The sequence below is a fragment of the Galeopterus variegatus genome, unplaced genomic scaffold (genome assembly GCF_000696425.1).
Source record: "Galeopterus variegatus unplaced genomic scaffold, G_variegatus-3.0.2 Scaffold1580, whole genome shotgun sequence".
NCBI classification, from domain to species: Eukaryota; Metazoa; Chordata; class Mammalia; order Dermoptera; family Cynocephalidae; genus Galeopterus; species Galeopterus variegatus.
In genome coordinates, this window is record NW_007727691.1 from 36,040 (window position 1) to 61,565 (window position 25,526).

At 33.6% G+C, this 25,526-nt stretch overlaps 1 protein-coding gene across 1 annotated transcript in view; it reads right to left on the reverse strand.

Annotated features, from left to right (window-relative positions):
- JAK2 (Janus kinase 2) overlaps positions 1–25,526 on the reverse strand; it is a gene marked incomplete at its 3' end in the record, with an annotated part of 72,026 nt that overhangs the window by 30,719 nt on the left and 15,781 nt on the right. Inside the window, exons 2-4 of the mRNA XM_008577811.1 lie at positions 19,716–19,839; positions 8,613–8,730; positions 2,643–2,788 (exon numbers count right to left, since the gene is read on the reverse strand). Of these exons, the coding sequence (XP_008576033.1) occupies positions 2,643–2,788; positions 8,613–8,730; positions 19,716–19,839 (388 nt within the window). The remainder of the gene's footprint in view (positions 1–2,642; positions 2,789–8,612; positions 8,731–19,715; positions 19,840–25,526) is intronic.

The window sequence follows — 25,526 nt, forward strand, 5'->3', positions numbered from 1 at the left end:
AAAGAGAAAATGCTCTTGCTAAAATAAAGACTTCCTCATTGCTAAAACCACATCTCCACAATGAGACAAAAGAAAAGAAGGCAAATTAAACTACTCAAAATTAAAACTTTGTGCTGCAAATGATACCTTCAAGAGAGTAAAAAATCAACCCACAGAATGAGAGAAAATATTTGCAAATCATATATATGATAACTTGTATCTAAAAACTTGTATCCAGAATATAAAAAGAACTCTTACAACTCAATAATAAAAGGACAAATAACTCAATTAAAATGGGCAAAGAATTTGAACAGACATTTCTCTGAAGACATACAAATGGCCAATAAGCACATAAAAAGATACTAAACATCAGTAATCATTAGGGAAATGAAAATCAAAACTAGAATGATATATACTTCTAACTACTAGGATAGGTAAAACAAGACAGACAATAACAAGTGCTGGAAAAGTTGGAACTCTCATGTACTGCTAATGGGAAATAAAATGCCACAGGTGTTTTGGAAAAGTTTGGCAGTTTCTCAAAAAGTTAAAGCAAAGAGTTACCATGTGACCCAGGAAGTTTACTCCTAAATGTATACACAGGAGAAATGAAAATATATATCCACAAAATAACTCATATGCAACTGTTCACAGAAGGATTATTCATAACAGTAAAAAAAGCAGAAACAACTCAAATTCATATCAAGTGGTGAACAGATAAGCAAAATGTGGAATATCCATACAATGGAATATGATTCAACAATAAAAAGGAATGAAGTACTGATACATGCTACAACATGGATGAACCTTGAAAACATTATGCTAAGTGAAAGAAGTTAGACAGAAAATGCCACCATATATTGTATGATTCCATTTATATGAAATGTTTAGGACAGGCAAATCCACAGAAACAAAAAGTAGATTAATTGTTTCCAGATGGCTGGGGAAGCAGGGATGAGGACTAAATGCTAATGGCTATGGGGTTTCTTTCAGGAAGGACAAAAATGTTCTAAAATTAGATTGTGATCATCTTTATACAACCCTGTGAATACACTAAAAAACGTTCAATTGTACACTTTAAATGGGTGAACTTTATGGTATGTGAATTATATCTCAAAATGCTGTTTTAAAATATCATGGAATCTTATAATGACTGTTTAATATCTACAAAATTTAAAAAGTAGAGCAAAGAAAAAGAATGACGTAGAATTTTGAAGATATATATTTATATCCTGGTTAAGAGAATGAGAGAAATACAATAACTAAGCATTCGTGGGGTTTAGGACACTAAATTAAATAGTGTATGGAGAAGAATAATAGATGACATCATTCCTGACCTCAAAGGAACCACAATCTACATAGAAATATTGTGCCAATACTTTGGGCAAGATCATGGTCTCCAAAGCAGAAATACTCAACCATAGCACAAACCTAGAGATGGCTTCATATTTATGACACTCATCTTCAGTTCTTCAATTATGTTTCCTTCAATTCCTTTAGTTTCTATTAACAACACCTAACATACTCGTCCTCCAACTCTGTTCTACCATGGCCTGACATATTCAATACATAGCTGTTGAATGAATCAATAAGTAAGCAAGCTAACATCTAAGGGGTATCTGTCTGCATTTTATTAAAAATCAAGGCCTTAATGGAAACCAGAATTATTTGTTTTTCCTTTGGACTTTGGAATGTTCTAAATTCTTGAGTGAATTCCTAAAATCATACCCTATGGCCTATGCCCTAAGGCCTAACAGACATCTGAAAACAAAACAGGAATGCTTAAAACCAAAGATGGAAACATAGAAATTGATATTCTGTAAAGTGGGTATGTAATTGTTTTGAGGGCACTCAGAAAAGAAGTGACCAAAGCCGCTTACTGGGAGAAAAATTTCAAAAAAGAAAGGGAGTTTAAACCATATTCATGATATCCCCAAACTTTTAATCTGATAAATACATAATATGTTAAATACCTATTTAGCCTTCAAACTTAAAAAAAGAAATCAAAACATTCTTATATAGTTATATATACCTTGAAAAAAAAGTAGAAGTTTTACAGCTATTAAAGCTGGGCTGCAGAAGTAGTATTTCAAAAAACTGTATTAATCATGATTGTCAAAATTCAATATGCAAAGGATAATTTGGAGAATGCAAAGTTTGGGTCACTTATATAAGAATCCTCTGGAGCACCTATAGAAACTCATTTGTGGGCTTCACCTCAGATTTACAGACTTCAGATCTATTAGGTTAGGGACCTGGAATCTTCGAGTTTAATGGGCACATCAGGTGATTCTAATGCAAGTAAAATAAAGACCACCATTTGAGAAATACCAATTCAGATCATTTATACAGACAATTTGAGGATGTTTACTATCAAATACCTCCAGGTATTCTTTCCATTCTGCTGAACTTACCTAGCCTTTTCAACATGAATGAATCAAATAATAAATAGATATTAAACACCTATGATATTTTCTGTAGTACTACAACTCTTCTAATAATTTCATCACACAGTTTGTGTTAGACACAAGAAAGAAAATTTACTCATGATTTTTTACTACTATAAAACCAAAATATATGAGCAAACACAGAAAATGTAAGTAAATTATATGAAATCTCTAACTGTTCACATTTACGTATATGAATTTGTAGAAGGAGATTACCTGATAGAGTTATAGATGGCCAGTGGAGTTTGATCCTTTTCTTTGGCTATTCTCATCATATCTAACACTGCCATCCCAAGACATTCTTCCTGTGTTTCATGAGTCACAGGTATTTTTACCCATCCATTCACAAAATCATGCCGCCACTAAAGGAAACAAAAATTTAGGAGGAAGTATTTCATCAAGTTTTACTATCACATTATTATTATTATTATTTTGACCGGTAAGGGGATCGCAACCCTTGGCACAGTGTGGTCTGCACCACGCTCAGCCAGTGAGCGCACCGGCCATCCCTACATAGGATCCGAACCCACAGCCTCGGCGCTACCAGAGCTGCACTTTCCTGAGTGAGCCATGGGGCCGGCCCTCACTATCACGTTTTAATCCACTTTAATCTTCAAAAAGCTTGTGGAAAAATGCAGTAATAAGATAATATGAGTAGCTGCACTCTCCTGAGTGAGCCATGGGGCCGGCCCTCACTATCACATTTTAATCCACTTTAATCTTCAAAAAGCTTGTGGAAAAATGCAGTAATAAGATAATATGAGTACTTCCATAAACTTTTTGAAAACCCCCTCCTATTTTAACCTATAATGTAATTTCTAGAACATATGCATTTGATTTTCAATCATTTTGCCACAAAATTTTAGTAAAAGTTCATTTGCAAATGGAAAGTGATTTAAATTGGGTTCCCAAATATACAATACATATGACAACAGCTTATTTCACTGCACATATCTTCAAATTATATCTTCTACATAAACATCATCTAAATTAAAATGAACATTACTTCATTAAAGTTGTACTTAGTTCTAATTATGTTGAAAGCCTTATACTACAGATAGTGCTGGATACAAAGAAATACAAGATGTGATCTCAGCCATCAGGGAGACTAAAATCTAGCTTGGAAGTTAAACAAGTAAATAATTATAATGCCAAATACTGTTTAGGAAGTGCCACATAACAGCTGCTTCAGGAGCTTAGAGAAAGTTGAGATTATATCTAGTTGGAGTAATCAAGGAAGGTTTCATGGAAGATATGAAACTTCATGTAGTCTTTAAAGATCAAGAAATTTTTGATGGACATAAAACAGGGTAAGGAAATAGAAGGAAAGACACAAAAGCACAAGGAATGTTCAGAGATGTAAACTAGCTTGCTTGGGGCAGACAGTTTGAGTAAAGGAATAGTGTGAATTAAAACTTGGAAAAGTAAGTTAGGGTCAGACTGCAGGTACCCATGAATGACTTGATCCTATAAGCAATAGAGATCCATTTTCTTAAAGCATCGGTATCATTGTGCCTCTTCCACTGACAGAGTAGTATCAATAGTAGAAGTGCTCAAAGCAAGTAAGGTGTATTCAGGCAGACTCTGTAGGAGGCTGCTGTATGGCTTGAATGTGAGCTAATTACAGGAAACAGAATACAGTCTTTAAAAACGTAACTTTATTAACTATATATAAGGAATGCAGAAAAGACAAAAACAGAATTTCCAAGAATTTGACCTAGATGATTTATGGATATGAATAAAATTAGATTAAACATGTAATGGGAGAAAGGAAAGGATAGAAGGCAAAAGATGAACATTCCAAACATAACAGCAATTTTCTCTGTGAGAAAAAAAGAGTCATATTATCTAAAATACCAATATTTAACCAAGACTTTAAACTGGGAATGAGAAATACAAGGTATTCTTCTATATTTTATGTATGTATCTCCCTTCTTTTGATGTGATAACTTATCTCATGAAATTAAAGTTTTACAGGTACTTTTAAAAAATAATTTTAGGGCCGGCTCGGTGGCGCACTGCTACAGTGCGCTGCTTGGGAGCGCGGCGGCGCTCCCGCTGAGGGTTCGGATCCCACATATAGACCGGCTGCTCACTGGCTGAGCGAGGTGCGGGCGCAACACCGAGGGTTGCGATCCCGTTGCCGGTCCCGGTCCGGTATGGGCGCGACACTGAGGGTTGCGATCCGTTGCCGGTCACGAAAAAAAAAAAGACAAAAAGGGAAAAATAAAATAAAATAAAATAATAATTTTACTAAAATAAATAAATATATATTTAATAGTATATTTGCTTAACTTTCTATTAATAAAACATAGAAAATATTTTATTCTAAGAAAATATTTGGGTCCTCATACTGACGAGCCACCAAAAAAAAAAAAAAAAAAAAAAATTATAACACTTAAAAAGCACAAACCATGAAATAATCAGTATTAACCAAAACAAAGGTCTAAATATTGGAAATACAAAATTAATTCCAGGAAAGAGTTAGATTTCTTTTTGCTCAATTTTGGAGACATTTTGCCACACTTTTGAAAATGAGCAAGAAAGTTATGTTGTTTAAGTAAGAGATACAGACAACTGATGACTATGTAGACTCTTTGTAATAAGCTTGCTTTTTGTTCCAGTAGATAATAAATTCTACTTATGATGGGATTCTATGGAACTCATGACAAAAAGATAATAAATATATGAAAAATCACTGAGAGCAGTACTAAAAACATTTATCCCCAAATACTCATTAAAGTTACAAATAAGAGAGTCCCAAATGCCAAAACATATTATTTTAAATAGTTTTAACTAGAATTCCTTAAACATCACAGTATGTGCCCCCCAAAATTTCATTTAATTAAAACTATAGAGAAGTTTTTTTTTTTTTAATTTATCTGGGTAGCTGGCAACATTTGAACTAGGAAATTTACACCTGCATTCGCTAGAGAAATAAGAAAACAGTCATGGTCACAATATCTGAAACAAATCAAAGAAATGAAGTAAATATCCATTCTTTGTTGAATAGATATAAATTAATTTAAAGTTGTTCATATGTCAGCAGTTTATTTATTTGCTGAGGAGCCATATTTGCTGACATAAAGACAATTAATCCCCAAAGGAAACTGAATTTAAAAGGGGCATCTCACTCTTGGCTTTTATTTGCTCACCTTTTCCAAATCTGTCTTTCCACAGGCACCTGTTTTATGTATTTTAAAGTCAATTTACCACTTTAAAAGCAATTCTGTGACTTACCTATTTTTTAGTTATTTACATATTACACTCCAGTAATGCCACTGGTCAAATTTTCTACATGTAGTCTGTGACATGCATATAGTATAAACTAATATCAGTATAATCTTAGAGTAAGTTAAATACTATCTTATTTATTTGTTAGGCACAGATTAAGAGAAGTAACGTTAAGAAATAGAAAATTGCATGTGGCAATGTCAGAATTCTGTTGTGAAATTATTTTGCCATCCTAGACAAGACAATCTCTCCAAGAAAGACAAAATTGTAAATTCTGAAATCACCCAATATTTTTCTAGATCAAAAGTATTAGACATCATGGTATTATATCAGGCTAAAGTAGCTGAAAAAATAGTTTAGGAAAACATGCCTTATTAAAGGAATTTAACTAGCATGCCACCAAAATAAACCAGCTCTGCAGCACAGGTGAAATAATGCAGTTATAAAGACAACAGAAAGTCATAACCTCATAGTAGCCTATTCTTAGAATCCTGTCTCTCTCTCTTTCTCTCTCTCTCTCTCTCTCTCTCTCTCTCTCTCTTTTAATGGCTAAACAGACTAAGGAAGTTATATAAAAGTAGGATGGTGGTCAAATAATTTTCAACAAGGGTGGCCAGACCATTCATTGGAGAAAGCACAGTCTTTCAACAAATAGTGTTGGGAAAATGAAATATCCACATGCAAAAGGATGAAGATGGACCCTTACTTTACACCATATAAAAAAATTAACTCTAAATCAATTAAAGATCTAAACATAAGGGCTAAAACTATAAAACTTTTAGAAGAAAATGTAGAGAGAAAGCTTCATAGCACTGGATTTGGCAATGATTTGTTGGATATGACACCAAAAGCACAGGCAACAAAAGAAAAAGTAGATAAACTGAATGCACAAAAATTTAAAACTTTTGTCCATCAAAGGACACAGGGAACAGAGGGGAAAGGCAACCTACAGAACGGCAGAAAATATGTACGAATCATATATCTTATAAGGACACATAAAAAACTCCTACAACACAACAGGAAAACAAACAACCTGATTAAAGAATGGGCAAAGGACTTCAATGGACCTTTCTCAAAAAAAGATATACATATCAATAAGCATATAAAAAGACGCTCAACATCACTAATCATGAGGAAAATGCATATCAAAACTGCAATGAGGGCCGGCCCGGTGGCGCACTGCTACAGTGCGCCACTTGGGAGTGCGGTGGCGCTTCCGCCGAGGGTTCGGATCCCACATACAGACCGGTTCCCGCTCTGGCTGAGCGAGGGGCGGGCGCAGCACCGAAGGTTGCGATCCCGTTGCCGGTCCCAGTCTGGTATGGGCGCGACACTGAGGGTTGCGGTCCGTTGCCGGACACGAAAAAAAAAAAAAAAAAACCGCAATGAGATACCACTTCACACTCATTAGAATGCCTACTATCAAAAAAAAAAAAAAAAAGTGTTGTCAAGAACGTGGAGAAATTGGAATACTTGCATACTGTTTATAGGAATGAATAGAACAGCTGCTATGGAAAAGAGTATGGCAAAAAAATAAGAGAATTATGATATGATCCAGTAATTCCACTTCTAGGTTATATCCAAAAGAACTGAAAGCAGAGACTCAAAGAAATATTTTTATATCCATGTTCATAGCAGCAGCAATCCAAGTGTCCGTTAACAGATGGATAAACAAAATGTAGTATACACATACAATGGAATATTGCTCAGCCTTAAAAAGGAATAAAATTCTAATACATGCTACAACACAGGTGAACCTTGAAGGCATTATGCTAAGTGAAATAAGCCAGTAAAAAAAGACTAATACTGTGTAATGCCATTTGTATCAGGTACGTAGAACAGGCAAATTCAGAGAGTAAGAAGAATGATGACTGCCAATGGCCAGAGGGAGAAGGTTGAACAGGTATGAAGTTTCAGTTTGGGAAGATGAAAAATGTTGTGGAGGTGGATGGTGGCAAAGGTTGTACAACAATGTGAATGTATTTAATTAATGCAACTAAACTGTACACTTAAAAATAGTTAAAATGGTTAATTTTATTATGAATTCCTTACCACAATAAAAAAAATGTTGGCTGGTCTCATATCCCAATAGAGAAATACTTTTCAATTTGTTGCTCATAAACTGAACTAGCCCTACAAGTTTTCTTGGAAATGCGAGCCATGAGGATCTATGTGGTTATTTCCTACAATATTAGCAAATTTGATTTAGAACTCCTTAATCTAATACAGTAGGGATACCAAGAGCATATCTTTACCCAAGGGCACTAATCTCCTTTCTTTAGTTACTATTCATACTAGCCCAGCAGCACATGAAAAAAAAAAAGTAATTTAATAACAAAACATTCCAATTACTGTTTATAACAAGGTAATAGACAAGAAAGCATTATAAAATGTTCAAACACACTAAAAAATTTAACATAACTGTATTAAAGACAAATAACTAGTATACAGCTCTCAGGCTAAATATCAACATCCAACTTCCCTCCTATGAGGAGCTATACAAACTATTGTAGATCACTTTTTATGTTATCTACGTTCTTTACATTTCACAACCCACTATTTAAGTCTGAAAGTGTCCAGGAATTTAAAAAAAAAAAATTCTAAGGAAATTTTAGACTCATATTTCAGCCACTATTTCTTCATAAATCATGTTGTAAAAACTCAGTCTATACCTTGTGAAATCATTGAAATGACAGAAATCCCTAAAATTAAAAAAAAGAAAATTCAAAAGGGTCAATTCAAGGAATCTTTATGAAATAGATTCTATCATCCATAAACCATGGGATTAAAAATTAGTGATAAAAAGACTCAATTTTGTTGTTGCTCTGTACCTGCTGTGCAAAACACAATTGGAATTTTCCCATATATGAAATATTTTGTGATTAAGAGATATACTACACAGCAAAATATTTATCATTTAACACAGGTACAAGTAAGATAATATAATCTTACCTGAGCAAAAAGATAAGACATGACAAAATCATCAAGAAGAGGAGCTTCAGCACCTCGAGATATCCCATGTCGATAGGTTCTGTTGCTGCCACTGCAATACCAGCGAGGAAAGTAAAATCTACAAGACAGTTAAGACATTTGGTCAGCCTCCAAATAGTTCAAATATATACATACTGCATATACGAAGGTACTTCAAAAAGTTCATGGAAAGATTCGTATTATCTTTTAATTCTATTTTTCCACAAACTTTTTAAAGTACCCTCTTATAACCACTTCTAGCATACTGAGAGGTATTATCCCATAATCAGAGTACACTGCTAACAGTGTTAAACACAAGTTGGGGACAAAAGGATATCTGGATAAGACCATGATAATAACATAGGCAGAAAATACAAGAAATATAAGTGTAAAGTCAACATATTGCCTCCTTCAGTGCAGAGAATGTCAAAGCAATAATAGAAAATAGGGAAATGTAGAAATAAAACATTTTTAAAAAGAAAAAAAAATTTTAATCCAGTAACATCAGTAGAGGAATCTGAAAATGCTAATTTGGTGTGAAAACAAACAATTGTTTCTTCTTTGGGAGAAATGAAAGTTAACGTGCTTCAAAGAAACAAAAAATATTCTATATTGATTTTTTTGACAACAGCTTTCTTGAGATATAATTTGCATATTGAATAGCTCACCCATTTAAAGTGCACAATTCAATGTTTTCAGTATATTCACAGTATTGTATAAACATCACCACAATCTAATTTTAGAACATTTTCATTCTCCCTAAAAGAAACTCCACATCCATTAGCAGTCACATCCAAATCACTCCTATTTACTCCCCATCTGTAAGTAACTATTAATCTTTATATCTCTATAAATTTGCCTATTTTGGGCATTTTGTATAAATGGAATCACATAATATGTGGCCTTTTCCATGTACCTTCTTGTGCTTAACATAATGTTTAAAAGGTTAATCCACCTTATAGCATGCATCTGTACTTCATTCCTTTTTATTTCCGAATATTCCACTGTACGCATATACCACATTTTGCTTATCCATTCATCACTTGATATCTCATTGTTTCCAGTTTTTTGCTACTATGAATAATGCTGCTATGAAAAGCCATGTATAAGTTTATCTTTTTGAGGGACGGCCAAAGTGTTTTCCAAAGTGGCTGCACCATTTTACATTCCCAACAGCAATATATGAGCATACCAATCGGTCCAAATCCTCTCCAACACTTGTTATTGTTTGCCTTTTTTATTTTTGCCATCTTAGTGGATCAATTGTTATCCCACTGTGGTGTTGATTTGCATTTCTCTGATGACTAACGAAGTTGAACATCTTTTCACATGCTTATTGACCATTCGTATGTCTTCATTGGAAAAATGTCTGTTCAAGTCCTTTGCTATTTTTCCACTGGGTTGTCACAGTATTGTTGAGCTGTAAGAATTCTTCATATATTCTGGATATAAGATCTTTATCAGATATATGATTTACAAACATTTTCTTCCATTTTGTGGGATGCCTTTTCACATTCTTCACAGTGTCCTTTGATGCACAGATGTTTTCAATTTTGTCTACCACCTCACACATATACAAAAAAGTAACTTAATGGAATACTACTTAGCCATAAAAAGAATGAAATTCTGCCTTTTGCAGCAGCATGGATGAGCTTGGAGAAAATTATGTTAAGTAAAATAAGCCAGGCACAGAAAGGGAAATACCACATGTCCTCACTCATAAGTGGCAGCTAATAAATAAATAAATAAATAAGAAAGAGAGAGAAAGAGAAAGAAAAAATCACAATAATTAAATTGAACTTCCCTTCTTCCTTTCCCATGTCTCGTATCCACAGTTCTGTTCTCTCCTTCTGAAAGTTCAATGTATTATTGTGATTCTTTCTGTTTCTTAGATATGATACCAAAAGCTCAAACGATGAAAGAAAAATAGATAAATTAGGCTTCATCAAGATTGAAACAACTCCATTTATAATAGCATCAAAAAAACCTTAGGAATAAACTTAATAAAAGAAGTGCAAAATGTGTGCACTGAGAAATATGAAAAATTAAATAAACACCTAAATAAATAGAAAGATATGTTTAGAAGACTTAATATTATTAAGATGGCAATACTCCTCAAATTGATCTGTATGTTCATTGATAAAGCCCAATTTATCTACTTTTCTTTCATCATTTGAGCTTTTGGTGTTATATCTAAGGAACAAATAACTAATCTAAGTACACAAAGATTTACCTCTGTTTCTTCTAAGAGTTTCATAGTTTTAACTCTTGGTTAAGCTCTATAATCAATTTTAAGTTAACTTTTGTAAAAAAATTTTTTTTATTGAAACATAACTGATTATACATATTTGTGGGGTATGGAGTTGAATATCAATATCTGTACACAATGTGTGCACACAAAGAATGATTACATTTTATAATGATGAATATGCTGATTATCCTGATTTGATCATCACACATTATGAAAAGATGCTCAACATCATTAGTCATCAGAGAAATGCAAATCAAAACCACAATGGGATAACAATTGATCCACTAGGATGGCAAAAATAAAAAAGACAAACAATAACAAGTGTTGGAGAGGGTTTGGACTGATTGGGATGCTCATATATTGGTGTTGGGAATGTTTTGTTCCAACTTTAATACCTTACATGTGGATATTCAGTTGTCCCAGCACCATTTGTTGTAAAGACTATTCTTTCCCCATGAATTGTCTTGGCACCCTCGTCGAAAATCAATTACCACCAATGTGAGGAATTATTTTTGGACTCGCAATTCTATTCCATTGATCTATATATCTGTCCTTAAGCTAGTACCACACTGTCTTGATTCCTGTAGTTTTGCAGTAAATTTTGAAATTAGAAAATGTAAGTCTTCTAACTTTTTCCTTTTTCAAGATTGTTTTGGCTATGCCAAGTCCCTTTGATTTTTATATGACTGTTACAATTAACATGTCAATTTCTATCATAAAGACAGCTAGAATTTCAGTAGGGATCGCAAAGAACATACAGATGAATTTGAGGAGTATTGCCATCTTAACAATATTAAGTCTTCTAAACATATCTTTATTTATTTAGGTGTTTATTTCATTTTTCATACTTCTCAGTGCACACATTTTGCACTTCTTTTATCAAGTTTACTCCTAAGGGTTTTTTTTTTGATGCAATTAAAATGGAGTTGTTTTCTTAATTTCATTTTTGTATTGTTCATTGCTTGTGTGTATACAAGTACAATTGATTTTTGTAAACTGATCTTCTATCCTGCAACTGTGAGCTCATTTATTAGTTCTAATACTTTTTATTAATTTCTTAAGATTTTTTTATATACAAAATCAGGTCATCTGCAAATAGAGATAGGTTTACTTCTTTTCCAATCTGAATGCCTTTTATTTCTTTTTCTTGCCTACTTTCCCTGGTTAGAATCTACTGCATGGTATTAAATAGAAGTGGTGAGAGTGGATATCCTCATCTTGTTTCTGATGATAGGGAGAAAGTATACAGTATGTTCGTAATTTAAAAATAAAACAAAACAAAACTCATTTTTATTCTATTATTCTAATTTGGTAAGAGAAAAAAAATTTTTTTTAATTCTTCAGTAGAGGGCAGCAAACTGTGGCTCACAGGCCAAATCTGACCATTTTACAATTTTGTTAAATATAGTTTTATTGGAACACATCCAAGTCCATTCATTTACTTATTGTCTATGGACGTTTTCACACTACAATAACAGAGTTGAATAGTTAAAACACAAACAGTGTGGCAAAGCCTAAAATATTTACTACCTCTGGTCCTTTAAAAAATAAGATTGTTGGGCTGGCCCGGTGGCGCACTAGAGAGTGCGCCGCTTGGGAGTGCGGTGGCGCTCCTGCCGAGGGTTCAGATCCCATGTGGAGACCGGTTCCCGCTCACTGGCTGAGCGCGGTGCGGGCACGGCACGGAGGGTTGCGATCCCGTTGCCGGTCCCCGGTACGGGCGCGACACCGAGGGTTGCGATCCCATTACCGGTCAGTAAAAAAGACAAAAAGGAAAAAAAAATAATAAAATAAAATAAAATAAGATTGTAAACCCCTGCTCTACAGTCATTTTTAAATTAAAAACTATACTTGCTGATTGCATAAAGTGTAGTCATTACAAAAAATGATAAAGAAAATATTCTTAATAACATTTTGATATCTTGTCAATAATTGCATGCTAGCAAACATCTTTAAATAATACAAATTTTATGTCTTAAAACCTACATAAAAGAAATAACTTTGGATAGATTTAATTCTAGGTACCTTGTTGCTATTAGTTGCTATTTTAAGTGGCCTCTTTTCTGTTTGTTTGTGGTATATACTGACTTTAAAAAATATTGATCATACAGATCTAGCATCCTACTGAATGCTTATAATTTATGCCTGTTGATTTTTTCATATTTTTTATGTTAACAATCATATCATCTCCAAATAATGACTTTTTGCGTCTTTGTTGTTAATCACTAAACATTTATTTTTCTTGTCTTAAAGGACTGGTTAGGAATGCTACTAAAATAATGAATAGAAGCACTGATAATGGGCATCTTGTTACTAATGAATGAATAGAAGCACTGATAATGAGCATCTTGTTACTTGTCTTGTTACTGATTTTAAAAAGACTGCTCTAATATTTTACCATGAAGAGTAATATTTGTTACATGTTTTTAGTAGACTCCCTTTATTATATTAAGGATATCTCTCTTGAGTCTTAGGCTATTAAGGTTTCCTTTCCCTTTCTTTTTAACATCATAAATGAGTCCATGTTCTTTTTTACTAAGCAATACTGACTCTCTGCATGAAATGGATCTATTTTATAATAAGAGCCACCTGTAATCTAAAAATTAACAGAAAATTATGAGGAACAGCATGTAAACAAGAATTACAAATACAGTAAAACTATTTTCCACAGAGGTATGAGTTTTTCACCAGCTAATTAATCATAAGAGATAGTATGAGCAGTTTTTCAAAAGGCCATGAACTATTTGCTCTTCTTTTGTGAACCAACTCTTCATGTAATGTGAGTAATTATTTAACAGAGTCAATGTTTTTATTTTAGATTTGTAAAACTACTAACCTTTTGTTTACTTGATTTGTTGAAACCATCTTTAAAGTTTGCCTTTTAACAATTATTTTAACCTTTAGAAGGTTAAATATTGTGGGAGAGGATTGCCCACCAGCCAAGTGGGAGCCCAGGTGAGTGCTGGTCCCACCTGTGTGCTGCCACTGTTGCCACTACCACTAGCCCACACTGCCCAAACCCCAGGGAGACCCGCCCAATGCCCGAGCTGGAGACCAGGTGAGTGCCAGTCCTGCCTGCCCGAGCCCTGGACATGCCCACCCACCACCCAAGCGGGAGCCCAGGTGATTGACAGTCCTGGCCATGAACCACCACCAGCAGCAGCCCATGCCACCCAAGCCCTGGAGAGGCCTGCCCGCTACCTGAGCAGGAGCTAAGACAGACCACCATACACTCAACTGCACTGAAACAAGAGTCACCAGCAGAGCCTACAAATAAAGGAGGAAATCTTTCTCCTCACAGTCCACTACACAGTAACAAAAGAAACAAGTGTCATATCAGATAACCAAACATCAACAAAAAAATAGTAGAACTATAAATAAACAAGAAGATGTTACACTACTGAAGGGACATGTTAATTCTCAAGTACATGTTAATTCTCTTCACAGAGCAGGAAACCCCTGAAATGTCGGAAAAGGAATTCTGAACACTGATTTTAAGAAAACTCAAGAGATAAAAGAGGAGAATCAATTAGAGAGCATGATGAAACAAAAAAAAAATCTCCAAGATATGATGGAGGAAATTTACAAAGATTAATATGTTAAAAAAGAATTTAATTTAGTAGCAAAACTCCTAAAACTGAAGGATTCACTGAATGAAATAAAAAAAAAAAAACAGAACAGAAAGCTTTAGCAACAGGCTAGAGCAAGCAGAAGAAAGAATTTCAGACCTTGAAGATGGTCTTTTTGAAATAATCCAGGCAGACAAAGAAAAACAAAAAAGGAAAAAAGAATTTTAAAAAATGAAGAAAATCTAAGAGAGCTAGCAGACAATCTCAAGCAAACAAACACCTGAATCATGGGTATTCCAGAAGAGGAGGAGAAAGGAAAAGGCAAGGAAAACCAATTCAAGGAAATAATAACAGAAAAGTTCCCATGTATATGGAGAGATGCAGACCTTCAGATCCAGGAATCCCAAAGGTCGCCCAACAGATTCAATCCAAAAGGATCCTCTCCAAGACACATTACAGTCAAACTGGCAAAGCCCAAAGCCAGAGAGAGAATTCTAAAAGCAGCAAAAGAAAAGCGTCAAGTCAACTATAAGGGAACAACCGTCAGACTAACAGCACTTCTCAAATGAAACCTTACAGGCCAGGAGAAAATGGGATGATATATCCAAAATAATAAGAAGATAAAAATGCCTGCCAAGAATTCTATATCCAGCAAGGTTATCCTTCAGAAATAACAGAGAAATAGTGTATTTCCCAGACAAACAAAAATTATGGAAGTTAACCAACACACATCCAGCCCTGCAAGAAATTCTCAAAGGAGACCTGCATCCACAATCTGAAAAATGATAATCACTATCATGAATTCACAAGTAAGAGCAAAACCTGCAGTTAAAACCAAAATGCAAACTACAAAGAGAAAAAAGCTAAATCATGTCATCTCAAAAATCCAACTAACACTGAAGATGAAATATAAAAGGGAAAGAAAGGAACAAATGCTATTTAAAACATCTAAACAAAAAGCAATAAAATGACAGGAGTAAAGCAATACTTGTCAATAACAACCATAAATATAAATGGATTAAACTCCCCATTCAAAAGACACAGAGTAACTGATTGGATTAAAAAGCTAAACACAGCTATATGGTGTCTTCAAGAGACCCACCTCACCTATAAAGACACACACACAGACTAAAAGTGAAGGCATGGAAAAAGATATACTATGCAAGTGGAAACCAAAAACAAGCAGGTGTAGCTACTCTTATATCAGATAAAACAGACTTTCAACCAAAACCCGTAAAGAGACTAAGAAGGCCATTACATGATCATAAATGGATATATCCAGTTAGAAGACATAATAATCATAAATATGCAAGCACCCAACATTGGAGTACCCAGGTATGTAAAGGAAACACTCTTAGACCTAAAGAGATAGACCCTAATACAATAACACTGGGTGACCTGAACACCTTTCTCTCAGCATTACACAGATCTTCCAGACAACAAACCAGCAAAGAAACACAGGATTTAAATGAGATCCTCAGACATTTACAGAACATTTCATCGAACAACTAGAGACTACACATTCTTCTCATTAGCACATGAAACATTATCCAGGATAGACCACATGTTAGGTCACAAATCAAGTCTCAGCAAATTTAGAAAAACTGAAATAATACCAAGTATCTTTTCAGACCACAAAGGAATAAAATTGGAAGTCAACAACAAGCAAAACTCTGGAAACTATACAAGTACATGGAAACTAAACAACAGACTCCTGAATGACCTACAGGTCCAAGAATTGAAACAGGAAATCAAAAATTTCTTGAAACTAATGAAAATAAAGATACATCATACCATAACCTGTGGGATACTGAAAAAGCAATACTAAGAGGGAAGTTTATTGCAATAAATGCTTACATCAAAAGAATGGAAAGACTCCAAATAAATGACCTAACACTACACCTCAAAGAACTAGAAAAACAACAACAATCAAATCCTAGAAGTACTAGATGATAAGAAATAATTAAGATCAGAGCAGAATTAAATGAAATAGAGACCCAAAAAACAATACAAAAGATCAATGAAACAAGAAGTTGGTTTTTGGAGAAGAAAAATAAAAGACAAACCATTATCTAGGCTAACAAAAAAAAGAGAGAAGACCAAATAACAAAAATCAGAAATGAAAAGGGAGACATTAAAACTGATACCACAGAAATACAAAGAATCATTAGAGATTATTATAAACAACTGTATGCCAACAAATAGGAAAACCTGGAGGAAATGGATAAATTTCTGGAACATACAAACTGCCAAGACTGAACCAAGAGGAATAGGAAACCCAAACAGACTAATAACCGGCAATGAGACTGAAGCAGTAATCAGTAATCTTCCAGCAAAGAAAAGCCAGGAACAGATTGCTTTACAGTTGAATTCTATCAAACCTTTAAAGAAGAATTAATACCACTTCTTTTCAAAAAATTCCAAAAAACTGAAACCAAAGCCATTCTCCCAAACTCATTCTATGAGGCCAGCATTACCCTGATACCAAAACCAGATAAAGACACAACAAAAAAGAAAATTACAGGCCAATATCCTTGATGGACATAGATGCAAAGATCCTCAACAAAATATTAGCAAGCAGAATACAGCAACACATCAAAAAAATTCCACACTATGATCAAGTGGGATTCATCCCAGGGATGCAAGGATGGTTCAACATATGCAATTCAGTAAATGTGATACAACATATCAATAAAATCAAGGATAAAAACCATATGATTATCTCAATAGATTTAGAAAAAGCATTTGACAAAATTCAACATCTCTTCATAATAAAGACTCTCAGCAAATTAGGTACAGAAGGAAAATATCTCAACATAATAAAAGCCATTTATGACAAAGCAATTGTCAATATCATAACATAGTATTGGAAGCACTAGCCAGAGCAATCAGGCAAGAGAAAGAAATAAAGGGCATCTAAACTATAAAGGACAAAGTCAAACTATCCCTGTTTGCAGATGACATGATCTTATATACAGAAAAACCTAAAGATTCTACCAAAAAAATCTTAAAGCTGATTAACCATTTCAGTAATTTGGCAGGATACAAACCCAACACCCAAAAATAAATAGCATTTTTATACTCCAGTAATGAACTAGCAGAAAAAGAAATCAAGAAAGCAAGCTCATTTACATTAATTGCCAAAAAAATTAAATACCTAGGAATCAATTTAACCTAGGAGGTTAAAGATCTCTACAATGAGAACTACAAAACACTACTGAAAGAAATTAAAGGGGACAGAAAAAGGTGCAAAGACATACCATACTTGTAGATGGGAAGAATCAACATTATGAAAATGTCCATGCTACCAAAGGAATCTACAGATTCAATGCAGTCCCCATCAACATACCAATGACATTCTTCAAAGAAATAGAGGAGGCAATCCTAACATTCATATGGAACAATAAAAGACCCTGAATAGCCAAAGAAATCCTGAGCAAAAACAAAAATAAAGCCAGAGGCATAAGACCACCCAACTTCAGATTATATTACAAAGCTATTGTAACCAAAACAGCATGGTACTGGCATAAAAAATGACACTTGGATCAATGGAGCAGAATAGAAAACCCAGGAATCAACCGACATTCTTATAGCCAACTGATCTTTGACAAAGGCAACGAGAACAAACACTGGGGAAAAAACTGCCTCTTCAATAAATGGTGTTGGGAAAATTGGACATCTATATGCAGAAGAATGAAACAGAACCTATACCTCTCACTATATACCAAAATCAACTCAAAATGAACTAAAGACTTAAATATAAGACCCCAAACCATAAAATTACTAATGGAAAACATATGGGAAACACTCCAGGAAGTAGGACTAGGCAAAGACTTTATGAATAAGACCCCCAAAGCACAAGCAACTAAAGAAAAAATAAACAAATGGGATTATATCAAACTACAAAGCTCTGCACAGCAAAAGAAACAATCAACAGAGTGAAAAAACAACCTATAGAGTGGGAGAAAATATTTGCAAACTATACATCTGACAAGGGATTAATATCCAGAATATACAAAGAACTCAAACAACTATACAGTAAAAAAAAAAAAAAAAAAAAGATCCAATTTAAAAATGAGCAAAGGAGATGAATAGACATTTTTCAAAGGAAGACATACAAATGGACAAAAGGTACATGAAAAAATGCTCAGCAACACTAATCATCAGAGTGATGCAAATCAAAACCATACTGAGATATCATCTCACTCCAGTTAGACTGTCCATTATTAAAAAGACCAAGAATAACAAATGCTGGTAAAGATGCCATGAAAGGAGAACTCTTCTACACTCTTGGTGGGACTGTAAATTAGCACAGCCATTATGGAAAACAGTATGGAGGTGCTTCAAATAACTACAGATAGAACTACCATATGATCCAGCAATCCCACTACTGGGTATATATATCCAGCAGACTGTAAATCATCATTTCAAAGGGATATCTGCACTCCCATGTTCATCACAGCTCTACTTACAATAGCCAAAATACGGAACGAACCTAAGTGTTCATCGAGGGATGACTGGCTAAGGAAAATGTGGTATATATACATAATGGGATACTACACAGTCATCAAAAAGAATGAAATTCTGCCATTTGCAGCAACATGGATGAGTCTGGAGAAAATAATGTTAAGCGAAATAAGCCGGACAAGGAAAGAGAAATAGTGCACTTATTTCTTTGTTTCATCCCGAAATAAGCCGGACAAGGAAAGAGAAATAGTGCACTTATTTCTTTGTTTCATCCTTCTGAATAAAAAAATACCTCTAGATTTCTCTAAATAGGTATCACACATTGCCATAAACTATTAAGTAAATCAACTGATAATTTGAGGCTGCAAATAAACACTGGCAAAAACCTTATCTTTCCTGGACTTCAATTTAAAAACAAAAATAATTTATAAAGAAGACATGTGACATTGCATTTTATTGCACAAAACATCAAATTTCCTGTGGAATCAGCAATATTCCAAACATGAAAGATTTTGCTAGGAAAGGCCATTTCTTATCCTTGTTTTATTTCTTTAATTATAATCATAAATGATAAAGTGTCATCCTGCCAGAACACCTTTATTCTCAGAGCATTCTAATTAAACATGTATGAATACTTCCTCTAGTGGAGAAACACAGTCTTAAATTTTGAACAAGATTAAATGATAAGTAATTGGTCTAGTCTCTGGTATTACATACCCTGCAATGAAAAATATTTTTGATAATTTCTCTCACTTTGCTGTTTTACCATTAAGTGAGTCACTTTACTGGAGAAAGTACCTTATTCTGTAGAGTACATTATGCCTGGTTGAATCATCTATGTGGAAGACATGGTTGGGTGGATACCAGATCCTTTCTGTTTCACTCATTAAAGCAAACATATTATGATACACAGGTGTGATACCTAGAAAAGAAGCAGAAAAAGAAATGATTACAGATAGTTAACGGAATATTTACATAACATCTACAATTTGTATTGGGGTTGAAGTAACAACTCGAAATCAGAACAAAATGCCATAGCAGTTGAAATCTTTTGGTACAACACCAATTACAACTAAATTCTTAATCAAATACCTTTTTTTAAACATACTTTAAAAAATGAGGACCCTTTTAAGCAGATTCTTAAAAAACATTTTACCCTGTTTTTTTGGTTGTTCTCTTTGAAAAAAGATTGACTCAAATTTACAATTTTCTCTTAACTGGAGGTGGAAGTTCATTCGTGTGTGTGTGTGTGTGTATGTGTGTGTGTGTGTTTTAATTGATATTGAGGGTATCAAATCACTAAAATATTTAGAAGTCATTGGATACTTTTAAAAGAATAATGAAACAGTTTTATTTTAAAATGTCAAGTTTTATACAAAACTCTAGTAATTATATTCTTTTCACTATTTAAAATTACAATAACAAATTTTAAATATCAAGTTAAAATGTGCAAGGGTATGTGATATTTTCAAAGATATTTTAGAAGGTACATTAACAAAGTGTTGAAAACCACTGAACTAAAATCCAATAGAATACCTAGGCCACACAATAATGTGTATTATTTTCAAGCCCATATAGGGCATCCACAAGTACACATACATGCACACAAACATATACAACGATCATGTGGAACTCAAGACGAAAAGTGTTGAAAACCACTGAACTAAAATCCAATAGAATACCTAGGCCACACAATAATGTGTATTATTTTCAAGCCCATATAGGACATCCACAAGTACACATACATGCACACAAACATATACAACGATCATGTGGAACTCAAGACGAGCCTCCACAAATGCCAGAGAACAATCATACATACTATGTTCTTTAACCAATTAAATTAAATCAGAAACAAATATGTAAAAATAATTTTTTAATCCTATATATTTGAAAACAATCCTCACAGATATAAAAAGTATTGAATTTTTATTCTCGTGATGCTTTCATTCTTTTCCTCTGTGGATAGAAATGCCATAAACGATACACTGACAACAAATATTTAAATTCTGAATTTAAATTAACATGACTGTCTACTTACAGATGTGCAATAATTTCAGTAAGCTACATATAAAATAATTATTCAGTAACAACTTTTAAACTGTACCCTGGCATTCATTCTTTTACTTACAAATACTTCAACATACCTCAGAGGTCAATGGTAAAATTTTAACAGAAATTAAAAAGCATTTATAAAGAATGACGATTATCTAATACTACGTATTAAAAATTGTGGAATACAACTGAAGTGATACTCAAGAGGAAAAGTTATAGCTTTAACCTGCTTACACTAGAAAATAACAGACAATGATCTAAATATCTAACTAAGTACATTTAAAAACAGTAATTCCAAAGACAGTTGAAAGACGACATGATGAAGAGTAGAAGCTAACAGAAAATAAAGATTCAATAAAATAAAAGACAATTCTTTGCAATGACTAACAAGATAAAGAAGTCTTTTTTCAAGTGTGATAAGGAAAAAAAGAGGCACAGATAAACACTAAGAAGTTTTTTAAAACATAATTATAGATTACGAAGACAGAGTGCTAGAACATTATTATGCTAATAAATTTGAAAATGTGGACAAGATGGACAATTTTTGGAAAAATATAACTTAAAAAAAGATTTAAGAATAAGAAACTTCAATAGAACTATAACCATTAAAAACTGAATCTACACACTTAATAAAAATGGAGAAGAAAGGTAGAAGAAGGAGGAAAGAGAAAGAAGAAAAAAAATAAGAAAAAAGGAAAATAAAAACCATCAGGCCTAGATGAGATTTATATATGAGTTCAACCAAACATGAAAGACAATTACACCTTATATATACTATTATAGATAATAGAAAAAGAGAAAACAGAAGTTGACACATTAAATGAGTTTAGTTTGACCATGATACCAAAATTAGACAAAGATATTATGAAAACGTAATGTTGCTACCCAAAATAGAAAAAAAAAAAAAAAATACTAAACTGAATACCAGCAAACTAAATCTGACAATATTTCATTTAAAAAATTATGACAAAGTTCATTTATCCTAAGATTGCAGAGATGGCTAAATTAGAAAAATGTATTAGTTTAATTCATCACAATAACATATTAGAGAATTATGGGAAAATGATAAATTTGAAATTTGACTGGTAAGTACACTGGTACATATTTTATTTTTATATACAAAATATTACTTGAAATATTTTATAATAATAAAATCAGGATTAAAAAGAAAAAAATGGAAATAAGTTATTCACAGGAGAGAAAATCCACATGACTAATAAACATGTGAAAGGATGTGTAATACCCGATACTGAAGGAAATGAAAAATAAAATTATGTGATAGACTTTATAACACACATTCACTTAACAAAAATAATAAGAGGAATAACACCTAGTGGTGAATCACAGTGAAAAGGGTACTGCGTAATAGTATTGCTAGAAATGTAAACTGGTATAGTTACTGAGAGAGCAATACTCATACATTTGTGAGAAGTTAATGCCTATAAAAATTTAAAATAACCCTTCAATCCAGCAATCTCTCCTGTGTACTCCTAAAAGTACAATACAGTGATAAGAAAATGGAAACCAAAAAACATAAATCCAAGAGCAGAAGATATGAAAAAATTGTAGTAGTATAATCCATGCTATGGACTATTATAAAATTCAATAAAAAGAATGAGTTAGTGCAAAAAATAGTTGGCTTGAATAGATTTTGTACAATGTATCTTTTCATAAGAAAAGCAAGACACACACAAGAGTACATGACATGATTCTATTATATAAAGTAATGATCTCAAAATCTTAATGACTGTGTGTATGGTAGAGGGAAGGGTGGAACTGGGTGTCCACATATGATTACATGATCATGGAGAAAACTATGAAAACATTCACAAGAGATTATTGCTCCAGTTACCAGGATGGGACTAAGGGAAAAGGAAGGTAGAAATATAGTGGAAAAGAAACTTCATTTTTTAAGAGAATTCATTATACAGAAGCAGCAAACATGTCAAAAAGAAAGAAGAGTGAAAGAAATAAAACAAAAAACATAAGAAAGAAAAAAGATATTAATTGATACCAAGATACAGGTACACCCTGTAAATCATCTTCAAACTACAGAGAATGATGGTTTATAAAATTATAACCATAAGTTGACAGGAAATAATACCATTCAAATAACTTCACAAATGGTTATTTTACTATTTTAATCTAGGCTAATTCTGCATTGAAAAAGTTTTTTAAACTTTAAAATTTGAATATCATCATCGAATCAATCAAGTAGTCATAATCTCATGTCTCTGTGCCTTGCACATACCAATTCTTTTACATAGAAGGTACTACCTCTCCTCTATCCACAGAATGTTTGGCATAGCTAGTGTTCTAGTTACATAAGAGACACAGTGGGAGATGAAACTGCCCTGGAAGGTGCCATAAAAGACCTGATGTCAGATTACCTTGGAAAGAGAAAACACTGGGAAGAGAACTTAAAACACTACCATTTAGTTTAAATATAATCACCCAAATAAAATTTTAATCACTATTCTTAGCATATAATAGGGAATTTTTTTTTTTTTAGAATAAGATGATGTCACGACTTTTCAAACAATAGAGCAATTACACAAAGCAGGAAAAGTGAATTCATATTCAGAACTTTTTGACATGATGAATAATGGTTTCTTAAGAATAGGTAGCCCTGAAAACAAGTAAAGACGACAGTGCTTATAGTCATGTTTAGTCACACTATTTCCTTGTTCCAAAATTGCAATTATATATTATACTTATTCCATTTTTTTCTTAGTAGTTCATGTTAATTGGATTGTCCTAGAAATGAAGAAAAAGTAGTGAAACAATGTTTGAGACACACTTTATATTGAAAATACAGGACCTTAAAGAAACCTCAGAGTCACTTTTAACTCCCTTACTTTCCCTTCACACCAAGACCAAATTCTTTTTACTCTTATCTGCTAAAATCACTTCAGTGTGTTTCTTCTTTCCCGGGCCATTACCAGAATTGTGATTTCAGTTCCATACTCCAGAGCAAGAATTGTCATCATTCCACTAATATTAACAGAGTCCCTATTCTATAATAGGCACAGGCAGGTACCGGAAATACAGAAATGAAAAAGGGTGCCTAACTTTAAGGGTCTCACAATATAGTAGATGGGACAGAGAAGCCATCGGAGAATTACAATTCAAGAGGCTAAGTGCAATGATAGTAAAGACCACAGAAAAACAGGGAAGTACAGAGGAGAGGTAAAAAAAATTTATCAAGAGGGGCAAGTGGAGAAAAGACTTCAATGGAGGCTTCTGAAAAGATAATACATAAGCTGAAAGCACATCGGGATTTAGCTATTCTATGTAGTTCTAGGCAGAAGACATAAAATATACATAGGCATGGAGGTAGGAGTGTGCATTAGCTGCAAATGCTCCTGAAGTTACAATAGTTAAGGTCACAGGTTTGGATCCCCATACCATAAAGCTGCCAAAAGAAAAAAAGAAAAGAGAGGTGCTATATAGCATAGTAGGCGCATAACCTGGTTGGGTCAAGATATGCCTAGTGTCCCAGAATAATTATTAATAGCATATCTTTTCATCTCAAATGTGTTCTAGTTTAAAAGTGGTAACCTAGTGCTGTGAATTGATTGAACTGTGTCCCTCAAGGTTTATTTATTGGAAGCTTAATCCCCACTGTAACTGATGAGGATGGGAAACCCTATTATGGTAATTGAAAGGTGGTGCCTTGAAGAGGTGATTAGATTGTAGAACCATGCCTTAGTGAATTAAAATGGTGGTCAGGGGCAGTTTGGAGGGCTTTAAAAGAAGAGAAAGGAGAGTCTGTCTCTCCCTGTTCGCTCTCTGCTTCCACCATCTTGCAATGTGAGACCCCTGGGTCACTGTTGCCACCACCAAGGCCTTCACCAGCTGTGTTCCCTGCACTGTGGACTTCCCAGACTCCAAAACTGTATGCAATAAATTGTTTTCTTTATAAATCACCCAGTTTCGGGTATTTTCTTATAAGCAACAGAAACAGACTAGTTATATAGCATAAGCTTAAAGTCAGATATGAGCTCAGCCACATACTAGCTAGGTAAACTTGGGTTAAGTCTGAGCTCAGCCACATACTAGCTAGGTAAACTTGTGACAGTTAATCTCTCTAGGCCTCTGTTCTGTCATCTGTAGAATAAGGACAAAAATCCCAAGCTCATAAGATTGTTGGAAGGATAAACTGTGATAACATGATTAAAGTGTTTAGCAAAGCATATGGCACATGAGATAGGTTCCATTGTAAATATCCCAGGAGTATGTAGCTCAGCCACATACTAGCTAGGTAAACTTGTGACAGTTAATCTCTCTAGGTCTCTGTTCTGTCATCTGTAGAATAAGGACAAAAATCCCAAGCTCATAAGATTGTTGGAAGGATAAACTGTGATAACATGATTAAAGTGTTTAGCAAAGCATATGGCACATGAGATAGGTTCCATTGTAAATATCCCAGGAGTATGTGCTATCTGGGCTTCATGAGCTACATAAATTAATAGGGTTATTTTTGTTTATTTGTTTCCCCTAACTGAATCAACTAGAACAATACTTTCCTAACTTTAAGGTGTACAAGAATAA